Source organism: the organism of the source record quoted next, unplaced genomic scaffold (genome assembly GCF_019419815.1).
Source record: "Pyrus x bretschneideri cultivar Hongxiangsu unplaced genomic scaffold, Pyrus_bretschneideri_v1 Contig65, whole genome shotgun sequence".
NCBI classification, from domain to species: Eukaryota; Viridiplantae; Streptophyta; class Magnoliopsida; order Rosales; family Rosaceae; genus Pyrus; species Pyrus x bretschneideri.
This window is the reverse complement of record NW_025999804.1, coordinates 1,063,874-1,077,605: the sequence shown is the minus strand read 5'-3', so window position 1 is coordinate 1,077,605 and position 13,732 is coordinate 1,063,874. Positions and strand designations below refer to the sequence as shown.

Genomic DNA, 13,732 nt, shown 5'->3' with positions numbered 1-13,732 from the left:
ATCGCTTTGCCGATTTACCGGAAAATTGAAAAAGGTGGTCGGAAAACTATTGATTTTCGTCGACTTTCGTGGCCTCAAACCACCACATACCGTGGTTAATCAAGGTGGTTCATAGGTGGGTTTTGTAGAGGGGAATAAGAGCTCCATGATGGTGGTGGTGAAGTCGAAAATCTCCACCGGAGTTGGCCGGAATCGGCCTTGGAAAATGGGAGCTCGAGGTGGGTGGGGGTCGACGGGAAGGCTACTCCCCCTTCTTTTTTTTCTTTTTTTTATTTTTTCTTCTTCTTTTCTGATTTCTCATTGGTCCTCCATCCCTTTTAATTTGATTGGTCCCTTTTTCTCTTTACTTAAGGCTAGTCTTCCCACAAGGTGGGAGTTCAAATAATTTAACTACCTTTAAATAACCAACTTCAAACGTCCGTAATTATACCGTTATAATTCAAACTCACAAACGGCTTTCTCCTATGTGTTCATAGTGGCAAGTACTACGAGGATATGCTAAAAGAATAAGTCATACGTCACTCTAACCAATGATCAACGGAAGTCAAAGTCCTTGCCTCTAGGGCATTTTCGTAAATTCACGCTTCTAAAATTAATAAAAACGTAAAATTTGGGACAGGTTGTCACAATCTACCCACCTTAAAAATTTCGTCCTCAAAATTTAAATCAACTAGAGATGTTGTATAAAAGAGAATGTCCTTCCGTCGTGATCAGAGTGCAATGATTCCTATTTCATGCCTCAAAACTCATACTTTCATTCTCTTTCAAAACAATACTACAGTATAAAATCTCTTACGAAAGCACCAAGTCAAAATAGATATATTTAAATCGAAATTGAACATTGAAAGTTTTCGCCCACACACACGTAGTTTTACCTATTCTGAAGGTAAGTGTATAATAACATTGGGTCAAGCCCAACAATAAGTAAACGACTAAATGTAATCGAACGAGGGTGCAACATTACCATCTTGTCCCTCATAGGAAAAATACCCATACATTATCTGAACAAGCCTGACACGTGCTTACAAACTACTTTCCCAAGCAACATCATCAATACTATATAATTTCCGTGTCACAATTTCCGTCATTCTAATATCTACCCACAACTCTCTGCTGCAACTCACATATTGCTACCATATCTCAATTGATGCCACACTCATAACCAGGAATGTAACCTCAATTACACATAACTCTAACAAAGCTAAGTGTCTAACAATCATGTACCGAGCATAAAATTTTAGTTTATCGATTCCAATGGTACTATAACTAACTATGGATACAAACAACTAAAACAAAGATAGTGATATATTACAACCATAGTACTCATGGGACGAACAAAACGCAACATGTCCACTAAAGTCTAAGTAATTCGCTTCAGTCAAATCTTTAGTTTATGGGTGGAAATATGATACTAAACAACATCTCATACTTACAACATTTTAAAAGACTTCCAAAGACTTGGAAGTGAAACACGTAACACGATGAAATATAATTACACCAAGATGATAATCTTGTTGGGTTTCAGATTGCCTGAACTTGTATAAAAATCTAGAAGCAGCTTTCTCATAATGCCATTATCCTCCTAAAGTAAACAGAGAAGAAACTATGGTTATCCAGTTTGTTTGGACTTTATTTCCTCAACCTCCTTCTACTCTAACCGAAGGCGAGACGCTTAGACCGAAAATTTTCTTCAATCACCTCAAGTGGACCCTCAATTTTAATTTCTGTTTTATTTCCACATTTGATCATATCGCGAACGAGGACTTTTAGATCACGTCCCACAGATAAATTAACAACATCTCACTTCTATCTTAGTTGTCTTCACACGTGTCTTGCTGTTGAAATTTCAACGCCCATTTTAAAGAAAGAAATCATCACCAATACCTTAAACTTTGAGGCTAAGAAAATACTACTTTCTACTTAAGAAAAACTACCACCAATTGGAACATCACATAAGCGTATCATTGGTTTAGCATCACGATTAATGAATTTCACATTCTCTACACATACAACATATCTCGAACTGCGCATATAAAAGGATACTTCCTAACTCCATTCATATAACAAAATTATTAAAATCATTCGAACCATTTCTTGATAGATTAAAGGTAACTCCATATCGATATTCATATTTCCCAACTAAATAGAATAGGACAAGCTGAAAGTGTGCAAAAGTAGATACACAATAGTGCACTCATAGATGCTAATTTAATTCTGCTATTGCCTCTGACAGAACTTAGCTTGTTCCAAAAAGTAAATGTAATAAAATGTTCTAAGGTCAATGAAGATTTGGACACACTTTTCTACATAAGAGTACCAATCGGTTTTCCAATGAAAATAGAAATTGTTAATTCCAGGTCATAAATATGATAGTTCATCTTTAGCGGTTCTACCACTAAGAAACATAAGCGTTAATATACTAAGAAAGCCTAAATCCGAATTGACTTGTCACATCAATCGACAATCACCATACATCATCAAAATCTCGACGGAGAAGTGTCATCTAGCTTTCGACATAAGGTGATGAATGTTGACTTTAGGTCAATGAATAAGATGGTTCATTTCAAACGGTTCTAACCGTTGGAAAATAAAAGCAATACTCCGTCATGTTGCCATACCAACATAACATGTGGTGGTATCCGAGGTAAGATTTTTGGGATATGACGCTAAAATTATACGTCCTTGAAATGAACAATACTACTAACCAACTCTACGACACGAACTAAAAGGTCTTCACAGTTTCCTTGACACTCAAAACAATCTAACAGTGAGATATCATCCCGCATTTTGATTCTAATGTCTACCTATGGAAGTGATCGAGAGGTGGTTAGTCAAAAAGGTTTCGTTTACCTAGATAAGTGATAAGGTAAGAACAACAATCATGAGTTTACCGTCCTATTACAAAGCTTATTCGTAAGCTTCCACGATCCTAGTTTATTCGGCTCAAGCGAAGTAGTTCATTGATCCTAGAAGGATTTGATGACTACTTTTCGGATTTCTACAACTTCCAGAATATGACAACTTACATTCGCAAGCCTATTCGCACCCATTTAATAAGTACAACTACGAAAGCAAAAAAAAATCTAGGAATAGCATTGATTGAAAAATCCCAAGGCTAGAAAAAGACCTTGCTAAAGATCTACTTTCAAAAAGACTTTATCGAGAGTCAATCTTCCTCCTGAAGATCCAGCATTAACACAAGTACACTTGAAGATATTAGTGCTAACAGGGACCAAAAGTAATTATCCCTCAGATGATCTTCCGCGAAATGCTACTAGAAATCAAGACTAGCTAAGATTTCCAATCTCTAAAGGATCAATAGTAACGGCGGTAGAACAATGATAGAATTATTTGGTAATATCTTTGGCGATACATGATTATCAATACATTTACTTAGGCCATCAACTTGCCTCACTTTTATGCTTTTCCTCCACAAGGAAAATCTTTGTTTTAATTCTAAGGACAAATGCCAAAATGATTTTATAAAATGTCATCAAGACCACAAAACTGCCCAATACTAAAGAAAAGTTAACATATTTTTCCATAATCGACAAGGTGGCAAAGTTCGAGCATTAGACACAAAACCAAGAATGCTCACATCACGCGTGTGATGAACACAATACTGCCCAACTTATGCTCTGATACCAAACTGACACACCTTGAACCAAAAAGTTCACTTAGACCCTGAATCGAGTTGTGATGGCTGATACCTGAAAGGTGACAAAGTCATAAAATGTGATAGAGTGTAGAAAAATGTGAATAATATGAACCTAAAAATTTTAAATACCAGAGTGCGTTGTGAGCGGGAGCGAACCCATTTCACACACGACGTCAAAGCATAAGTAAGGTACATAAGTGTTGGTAAGAATAATACCTTCAGGAGTATCCATCAATACTAAGATTCACCATAGATCCTTGTCGATGCAAACTCAACAGCTAAAACCTGGAAGGCAGCAAACAGAGAGTGTGAGTGAGCAATAAAACCAAGCTTCCCAAAGTTATTACCTCTCTAAAAGTAATGCCCCTCAATGTAAAACCCGTATCGTTTTCCATTAGACAATACAACATATATACATATATCTAAACCATACTCAAAAATGGCCAAAACCATGGTTTACCATGTCCATCAACTCCACCATGCATTAACAAGTAGGCCCAATGAACTTAATCAATACAAAATGATATATCAGTCAGAGTCATCTAATGTGACCTGTACAACTGTACCCATATCTCATCAATCAATGCTAGCACATAAGTCGGAGTCACCTCTTGTGACCTGTACGACTTATCTATAGCTCATCAATCATGGCTAGCATATAAGTCGGAGTCACCTATAGTGACATGTACGACTTATCCATATCTCATCAATCATGGCCTTATCCATATCTCATCACATATCTCATCAATCATGGCTAGCATATAAGTCAGAGTCATCTATAGTGACCTGTACGACTTATACATATCTCATCACATATCTCATCAATCATGCTATCCAATAGCTCAATGAGTATACCTACACACGAGTCGGAACCACCTAAAGTGGTATGTACGACAAGACTGGATGTAAATAAATACACTCAAGTGCTACGATCACATGAAGACTATGCGAATAATCACGGGTCACCTAGGAGTCGGAACTACCTAAAGTGGTCTGTACGACAGGACTGTGCACCTACCTTGGATCCAAGGTGAGCGTAAGGTGCGGGAGGTGAACATCACATGAAGGACTATATCCTGGCCACAGGCGAGAGCACTAACACCGGGGTGGAGGTTTATGAGCTATAATATATCTCAACACAATCATACTCACTACCATCACTATCATCAACATGTACTCACCTGAAGCTTACCTGGGCATTCACGGCGTCATTTAGCACTTTAAAGCATTCACAATAGTTAGGTTTAGGTAATATCCATATGAATATGCCATGATGCAATCTAAACCCAAACATTTCATGATATTCCCAAAATATATAATACGGCGTAACATGTACAATTAATAACACCTACTCCCAAACTATTTACTTTTGAGAGTAATCATCAGTGATAAGCCCAATTAGACACTAGTTAAATTAACTATCATTACTTACCCTTCCTTACTTCAATTTCTTGATTCTTCACGCATTGATTTATGATCAACATTTAATCACCAAATCATAAAGATAAATCTCACACTTCCCACCATGTCCCTCACATTGCTCAATTCACTAAACAAGGCTATTGTCTCGATTATTTAATCTCATTTATTATATGGTTGCATCTAACGTCTTGTTAGACTGCCTACGTACCCTAAACAGGGATCAAGCCATTCGTAGTTCGCAATGATTAATTGTAGGTAACAAGCATAGATCACTTTAGAAGTGCTTGTGGAACTATCAATTATATGCCTATGAAAGAAAAAGACCCACTCACCTGGAGTCCACGCTATGATTATCTTGCACGTACATCAAGACATCACGATCTATCGTCGCCTACCACAAAGTCCAAAAGTGGACGAAAGGGGGTCAATTTTGCCCACAAAGCCGGCAGGTGCCTAAAATTTCCTGACATCGATTTGTCCTCTACGGTGGTCCAACGGGGTCAAGGTTGGTTGGGATTTTCTGCTGGGATGATGGGCTACAAAGTCCAAGTGGTGGCATCGGCCATTGCTTTGCCGATTTGCCGGGAATTTGAAAAAGGTGGTTGGAGTACTATTGATTTTCGTCGACTTTCGTGGCCTCAAACTGCCACATACGTGGTTAATCAAGGTGGTTCATGGGTGGATTTTGTAGAGGGGAATGAGAACTTCAAGATGGTGGTGGTGGCGTCGAAAATCTCCACCGAAGTTGGCCGGAATCGGCCTTGGAAAATGGGAGCTCGCGGTGGGTGTGGGCCGACGGGAAGGCTACTCCCCCCCTTTTTTTTTTCTTTTTTTCTTTTTTTCTTTTTTTTTCTTCTTCTTTTCTGATCTCTCATTGGTCCTCCATCCCTCTTAATTTGATTGGTCCCTTTTTCTCTTTACTTAAGGCTGATTAGTTAGTCTTCCCACAAGGTGGTAGTTCATGTTGGAAGTATGCCCACAAAGCCACTCATTTGATGTAATAGCTTTTTGGAATACTTATTGTGTTAAACTTTTATATGTTTAATAGAGGGCAAAGCTTATTGTTAATCACTATTTATAGTATCTTGTGTTTAAGCAATAAGGGAATCCAAGGAATGTATTTGATCTAATAGACAAGTGATTTAAGTTAGTTAAATTAACGGGACCTTTCTCTTATGTTCATTCCTAAAACGTTCCTAGCCATAGGATTGCCAATTGGGCATTGACAATCCGCTAAGGTTAGTATGTGTTATGTCGACTCAAGCGTGAGTATGAACTAGTCTCAAGTCATTTGGTGTTGGACACTAAGGCAAACACATAGGTGCTCGAAAGAGTAATCGAGTACACTGAACAACGATCAAACGAGAGTTCGAACATACATGTCATGTGAGAACTCAATAGTTGCAATATGCAAAGTAGTCCTTTGACCTGAGGCATCATTGATGTCTAATGGTTAGGTCCTTGATCTTTGATTATGTCAACGGCATTCCATTGGAGTGTCCACGGCATTGTTGGGGTCAAGCTATCTAGTCATGTAGGCATATAAATGCACAACAAGGGATCTCTAACCTTCCATGGTGGAAGGAGAATACTCTAAGATATGATTCGAGAGTCTTTGGCCAAAGCATATGAATATGACTAAGGAAGTTTGTTCCAAATCTTATTCAATTGAATCATATAGAGAAATATCACATTGGATAGTAGACATGAAACAAACTATCACTTAAACAATGTGATTAAGAGTATTGTATTAGAGAAGGACCGTATTGCATTGTAGTTGTAACTGGATAGGTTCTCCAACCACTTCTACTTAGCTTGGGTAACCATGACATGCTGCTAGGCGTCACCCATGGTTTGTGGAAGCCCTAAAGATTAGCAAACACTAATTTTAAGGGAGAATTGAAATGTGGTTTCAATTCACAATCGATCATTAAGAGTAACATCGCCCACTACCTCGCTAATTGGAACCTAATGGATCGTACACCGAGTAAGGATATAAGTGAAGAAATTATATGAAATGGATAAGCAATTAAATGGTTTAATTGAAGAATGGTCAAGATTAATTAAATAGTTAATTAATTATACGAAACGTTCGTATTGGGCGTTTAAGTTAGTTTTGGGCTTCGGAGCACAAAAACGTTTTGGTCCACAAGGCCCATTATGTTTAAGTTGTATGACAACTAAAACAAAATGGGCAATTAAGCCCAATAACAAATGGAGGCCGGCCATATCAAGGGTAGTGGGAACTTTTGCTTAATTGCAAGTTTGCCACTAACGTAAGAGATGAAGTATAAAGTCATCTTTATAGCTTTGTTTCTAATAAGGGTTTTCTAATTATTATTTGGGTGAAACATATTCTCTCATTTTCTACATAGAGGCCGGCCACTTAGGGGAGGAACATCTAGCAATCTTCTTCTTCCCTAAGTCATCCATTTCATCTTCACACTACATCTTTGGTGTGGAGACTTAGAGACACCAAACCTTTGGTGTTTTTGGAGAACAAATCCTCAAATCCTCAAATCCTCAAAGAAGAAAATGAGCACTAAAAGGGAGGAAATCACAAGGAAGATCCAAGGAGCAAGGAGGTGACTTGAAGGCCCTCCACTTGGGTGAATCCCTTGTGTAATCAAGGATGAGCTTCAAGGGTAAAGAATTTCTAAATTCTTATTCTCTTTAATATTGTTAAAGAGTCTTATGGTTCACCATATACTAGGCTTTGAAAGTCATGGGTTTTATGAATTGTTTTTGAATGCATGCCTACTTTAAAGTGTTATTAGTATGCCTATGTATTCAAATGTTCTTACATGTTCTTAGCTAGGACAAAATTTTTCCTTCAGTTCAAATAATTTAACTACCTTTAAATAACCAACTTCAAACGTCCGTAATTATACCGTTATAATTCAGACTCGCAAATGGCTTTCGCCTATGCGTTCGTAGTGGCAAGTACTACGAGGATATGCTTAAAGAATAAGTCATACGTCACTCTAACCGATGATCAACGGAAGTCAAAGTCCTTGCCTCTAGGTCATTTTCGTAAATTCGCACTTCTAAAATTAATAAAAAAGTAAAATTTGGGACAGGTTGTCACATCAACACACACTTTAAATACAACCAAAAAAGGCCTAAAACTAAAGGAGAAAAGAAAAAAGGCCCAACAATAGAGAGGCCCAGAAACTACACAACTTCCGCCATAAGCTTCCACTGCCATCTCCACCCTCTAAAACAGGTCCAACGGCCGATTCCCTTCCTCCTTCCAGTAACACCTCCACAGATGCCACCTCCAACCACAAGTTGCTACAAGAGCACAGCCATAAACAAGGTATAATCGGCAACCAAGTGAGCGAAGCCGACTATCAGAATGAAGTTCGTGGATACCCATAAACGACTCTGTCGAAACTGACAGATTACAAGGAGAAAGTGGTGGTGGTTGTACCACCCAAGCTAGAGCAACCGTCGGAACTCTACACACAATCTCATAAAGAAACATGGCTGACAATCGAATCGAAGAGAGGTAGGGAAGAGGTATACCTTCAAGAGTAGAGGAACAAGGGAGACCAGAGAGAAAAAATTGAGAATAGGTAACTGTAGAAGCAAGGAGAGAAGAAGTAAAAGAAAAAAAGAAAAGGCACGACAGCTGACCCTAGCCGAAGCTGGGGCCGATGCCACCGGAAAAACCCTAGATTGAAAGGCTTACAAGTAGTGAGAAATACTCTCAAGGAAGAGAGAGAACTTTCACCAAAGAGAGAAGATACCCGGAACGGAGTGTGTATGGTATCTTAACATGCTGACCAAATTGATTGAATTAAAACAAAAATTATATGAATTTCCAAATTTTGTTTTGTAATTTTTGGCTCCGGAAATTCAAATTTTAAAATTATGATCCGATCTGATTCGAAATTTTTTTGGATGATCTTGTTTCCCCAAAAATCACCCCAGGGCGTTTTGTGTTTAACTCAAACTTCAAACCTCAGCTTTTTATAATCTCATCTGGTCTAGTGTATCAGTACCATCATATTCAAGTTGGACATTTCTTTCTTCAACATATCTTGATTATAGCCGGCAAACGAGGCTGCAGGGTATTTATCGCTCTCTGCCAAAATGCATAAAAATTATCAAAAGGAGAGCATCAAGCAAAGGACTCAGGGATGCTTTTCTACTGAAAGGTTATCCATCAACAAGGAACACTGTCGCATCAACACCAACATCAAATCACGCACAAATTTTTTGCTTTTTTTTTTTTTTTTTTTTGAATTTTATTCATTGAAATACTTTCCTCTCGCCTACAGAGAAGAAGAAACAAACTGTCTGGGTAAACTAAAAAGATCCTCTCCTTCAAATGGCGAAGTCCACTCTCGGGAGACCGCGGCTGATGTTTCAACATTAGCAGCTCCATCCTGCAGTCCCACAAAAGAAATGCCATTCATGTTAGAGGAAGCCACTCTCATTCCAGGCTGAGCACCCAAACCAGTAGGCTTTGAATCATAAAAGTTGGGATTGCTCTTCATGGTAGTAGGCAGTCCTGTCCACAACCCGTTGGGCCTTGGTGCAGACAGACCTCTATCCAAACTCCAGTCAATGTTGGTGTAATCTATTTGTCCAGATGAGCCTCCACCAGCGTTCCAGTCTGCCGGAGAAGCTGCCCCTGATGAACCAACTGAACCTAACCCTGAGAAAAGTCCGAGGGAGGAAGCAGCACCAAGTGTTGGAGATGCACCTGCCCTACTCCATAGATTATTACCTCGGCTTGCTCCACGGGATTCAGCTGTGCTGCTTCCAGGAACAAACTGCTGCAGCTGCTGTTGTTGTTGATACTGAAACTGGTGATACATCTGATTTGAACTCAAATTACTAGGGCTGAGGCTTCTATTGCTAGGCATGTGGGGAATAAAACCATTGGACCTCATCATTTCGACACTAGTAGAAGGATACCAACTGGCAGCAGATCCAGGAGGCGATGAGCTCATACTAGTGGCAGGGACCTGCTTTATATTGACAGATTGAGGGCGCTGCATCATAATAACCGGTTCCCTTACTGTTAAAGGCGGAAGGTTCTTCATCTCACCCCCTAAAGCTACATAACGAGTTTCCATCTTAGCTGGTGGAGTTGATACCTGCAAAGGTGATGCCAAAGAATAGGAAACTGAAGGATTTGATCCTGAATTTGTCCACCTTCTCTCAGCCGGAACTGGTGTCGGTTGGGGTTTCATCCACTCCAACTTTGGCTGTCCTCTCTTCAGAGGCTGCATAGTTTTACTTGCAGATTCTAAAGACCCTCCAACTGCAGCTGCTTGTTTTGTGTAATTAAAGTCTTTGTCGTCTCTTCTTTGTTGGATAGTTGGAGGAGGACTAGGTTTTGTTTGTGGCCTCAAGTTCTGGCTAACAGCAATGGGAAGCTTGCCATTAGTAACTGTTGGAGGATCACCAATTTCTTCAGGCTTAGGTGATACAGAGGGTGGGTCTTGCTTTGACGCTCTTAAGCTTTCAGCAGCCTTCTGAAGGTCACCCTCACAGGATACAATAGCTCTTTCAACCTCTTGCTTTGAGCACTTGAACCGTGTTTCCAAATCAGCAATCCGGGAAAGTTCTTCTGATATGTCAATTTTCAAATTACCCCCACCAAAGTTTTGATCCCTTGGCTTATCTGTATCTTCACCACCTTCAAAAAGCCAAGCTACTGATTCCTCTACTCTGCCTTCATTCAGTATGAGAGCCATGGTTGCCCGTTCTTGTGAAAATCCCATTGCCACAAGCTGTTGAGCAAGTGCCTCAAGCTTTCTTGACATGATATAACCACTGCATCGTTCATGCAACTCCTGAGCTCGCCGCTCTTTCTGTCGCTGATGCTTCCTCTCATTCTTCTGACGGATTTTCTCTCGCTTGTCATTGTCAGCTCCTGGGACTGCTTCCTGCTTGGCAGGAGGATTAGATGTCTTGTCTTTATGGTCTTCCGACTCACCTGACCAGCTACCATTATTGGAAACAGAATCATACTCCACTCCTGTAGCAACAGAGCCCCCAGAATGGTCATCTGTTTCATCTATGTTGCGGAAACGACTATTACTGTGAAGAGGCGACACAGAAGGTGTTGGTGATAATTCAAGGGTATGGAAGGTTCCTAAAAGTGGATTGTATGCACTAGCTGGGACCCCACTACTTGCATTAGCAGGGCCCGTTGAAGGCTTTAAAGGTGTCTGCGTTTCTTTGATAGCCTTCTTGTCCTTAGACTTAGATCTGGACGATGCTGGAGACATCTCCTTGAAACTGGAAAGCAAGCAAACACAACAATTCCTGCAGCGTTTAAGATATAGGATGCATGTATTCAGTACAAAACCAAATTATATCTCCCAACATGTTGTTTCTAACAAAAATTATTCTGCGAAAGCAGCATTTCGATACCAAACCAAATTAAACCGTCATGCATATAATCAGAGAACTGCAGAATTTAGAGGTCCAGTTACACAATTCCCTAAACATTCAGGAAAAATTCCAACCAAACCCACATTTGCTTGGCGCAATTCAAGAACATTAAAAAATTAATAAATTGGCTAAAAAACCGAATCAAACCCAATGTCAATTTAAATTGGCAAAGCACGAATCACAATTCAAACGGTTCAAAACGTAAACAAAATCCAACCCAAAACACTCAACTAAGTCAAATTCCGATTTCTCGAACCAAACAATTACAAACCCAAATCAGAAAACGCCCCGAGCAATTCAATCACAGCAACAATTGAAACAAAAAGAACTGAAATTCGTAAAAGAGGAATTCAATCACAACAACAAACGGAGAGTGGCGAGAAATGATTTGGGGGAGCGTACCTCTGTGTGTTGGGTGATCGTCCTCGATCTCAAAAGGCGGTGGAATTTGGGTTTCTGGGTTGGAATGCAACAATCTGACGCAATTGTGTTCAATGATTAAGGCGAATCAGAGGCCCAGCGGGGGAGAGACGCAGCAGTTTGGGCGATGAGTTAGGGGCTTAGGGTTCGGATTTTTTTTTTTTTTTTTTTTTTTTTTTCGAGTTTCTGGTTTTTGGGCCAATAGAAATAGTTAGGGTTACAAGGATTGGGGAAATGATTTGGTGTTGGGCACCACAGCCACAACACCGGTTTCGTTGAAGTTTTTTTATTTTATATTTATTTTCCATTTTATATAAATATAACAAACTATCTGGTATTTTTATTTATTTTTGTTACAACAGAAACAGACTATTTAGTATTTTACCCAAACAACTTTTTTCTGCAGACTTTTATCAAATCCTATTATCTAGCTGGATTTTTCCCAAAATAAGCAAAACTAAAATTGTCACATCCACACCCAGGGGACCACTTCCCAGGCCCACTTCATACCGTAGCACGATATTGTCCGTTTTGAATCCCGACCAAGCCCTCACGGTTTTGTTTTTGAGAACTCACACAAGAACTTCCGATGGGTCACCCACCCTGGGACTGCTCTCGTGCGCTACTCGCTTAACTTCGGAGTTCCTACGGAACAAGAAGCCAATGAGCTCCCAAAAGGCCTCGTGCTAGGTAGAGATGAGAATATACATATAAGGATCACTCCCCTAGGCGATGTGGAATGTCACAAAAATCACAATTATTCTCTATCTATTAAAAAAAAATTGTTTTGTTGTAGTTAATATTATTTATGAGTGTGATTTTATAAATTTAGAAGTAGGATTCTAACAGAATTTGAGAGTCCAATCCCTTTATGACTTGTGTTATTTGTAGGGCAAATAAGGCTCATATGATTAATATAAATAAAGCCATGAGTCCACAAAAGAAAAGCTAGCAATTATAGACGAGCCAAGCTCCCTTTTTCTCTATTTTCTCTCTCTACATTTTCTTTCCACATGTTGAGTGTCTCTAATGAGAGGTTCATTCTAGAACAATGTGTAAACACGAATTTTCCTGTAACAAATGCAAGAACCCTTGTACAAAATAAAATTTTGTACTAATGAAAGTTTAGGTTACAACCTCTGATTGCAAAATTTGATCATCTAATTCGATCTCTGGGATGCAAAGTGTACGTGTAAGGTTGTTGATCCAAGGGTCGTAGTGATCACTTGATCTCGAATCCACAAGTGCCACAAAAATTTGGCTTGTGCCAATGGAGGAACCAGCATGTGTAGTGGTACTTGATGGTCCTTCACAAGTGTGGCGAAGACTACATAGAGCTTTTTGAACGTTCTGAGTGTGTAAAGTGCTTGAGAGTACAAGCATCTGAGTGAGGATGTATGTGTATCTCAAGGGGTTCTTTCTTTGTCTTGGAGCCTCGTATTTATAGGCTCTGTAAGTCTTGATTTTGGCTTGATTTGGTCTTGATTTTAGACTTGATTAATTGAAAAAAGAACCAAGACTTGATTTCAGCTTGTTCGTGATTTGACTTCACCAAATAATCCTTAATTTAATCAAATAATTTTTTATTTAAAATTAAATAAATCAGTTACATTTATCCTTAAGTTGACCATCCTTGATTTGGCTCTCTCCCCCGATTTGGCATTTCATTTGTTTTAAAATTAAATCAATTTGACACATCCCGACCCAATAACTCACAAGTTAAGAGGTCGATATGTGATGTCCGACACTAAGTTGATGATGTAACCCCATCGAAGGATGACGTCACAACGCCAACTTAATGAAGAAAGCCATAGT

General features: G+C 39.2%; 1 protein-coding gene across 2 annotated transcripts; it reads right to left on the bottom strand.

Annotated features, from left to right (window-relative positions):
• Positions 1–9,289: 9,289 nt before the first annotated feature.
• Positions 9,290–12,193, bottom strand: LOC125472161. 2 transcript variants are annotated; one of them, XM_048573258.1, is made up of 2 exons: positions 11,900–12,193; positions 9,290–11,341 (listed from the first exon to the last, which is right to left on the bottom strand). In XM_048573258.1, exon 2 carries the CDS (start codon positions 11,329–11,331, stop codon positions 9,361–9,363), a length of 1,971 nt encoding a protein of 656 aa, XP_048429215.1. In that variant the 5' UTR covers positions 11,332–11,341; positions 11,900–12,193; the 3' UTR covers positions 9,290–9,360. The 2 variants fall into 2 exon arrangements, with proteins under 2 accessions (XP_048429215.1, XP_048429214.1); XM_048573257.1 differs by having other exon boundaries at positions 9,290–11,368; positions 11,900–12,188.
• Between the last annotated feature and the right edge of the window lie 1,539 nt (positions 12,194–13,732).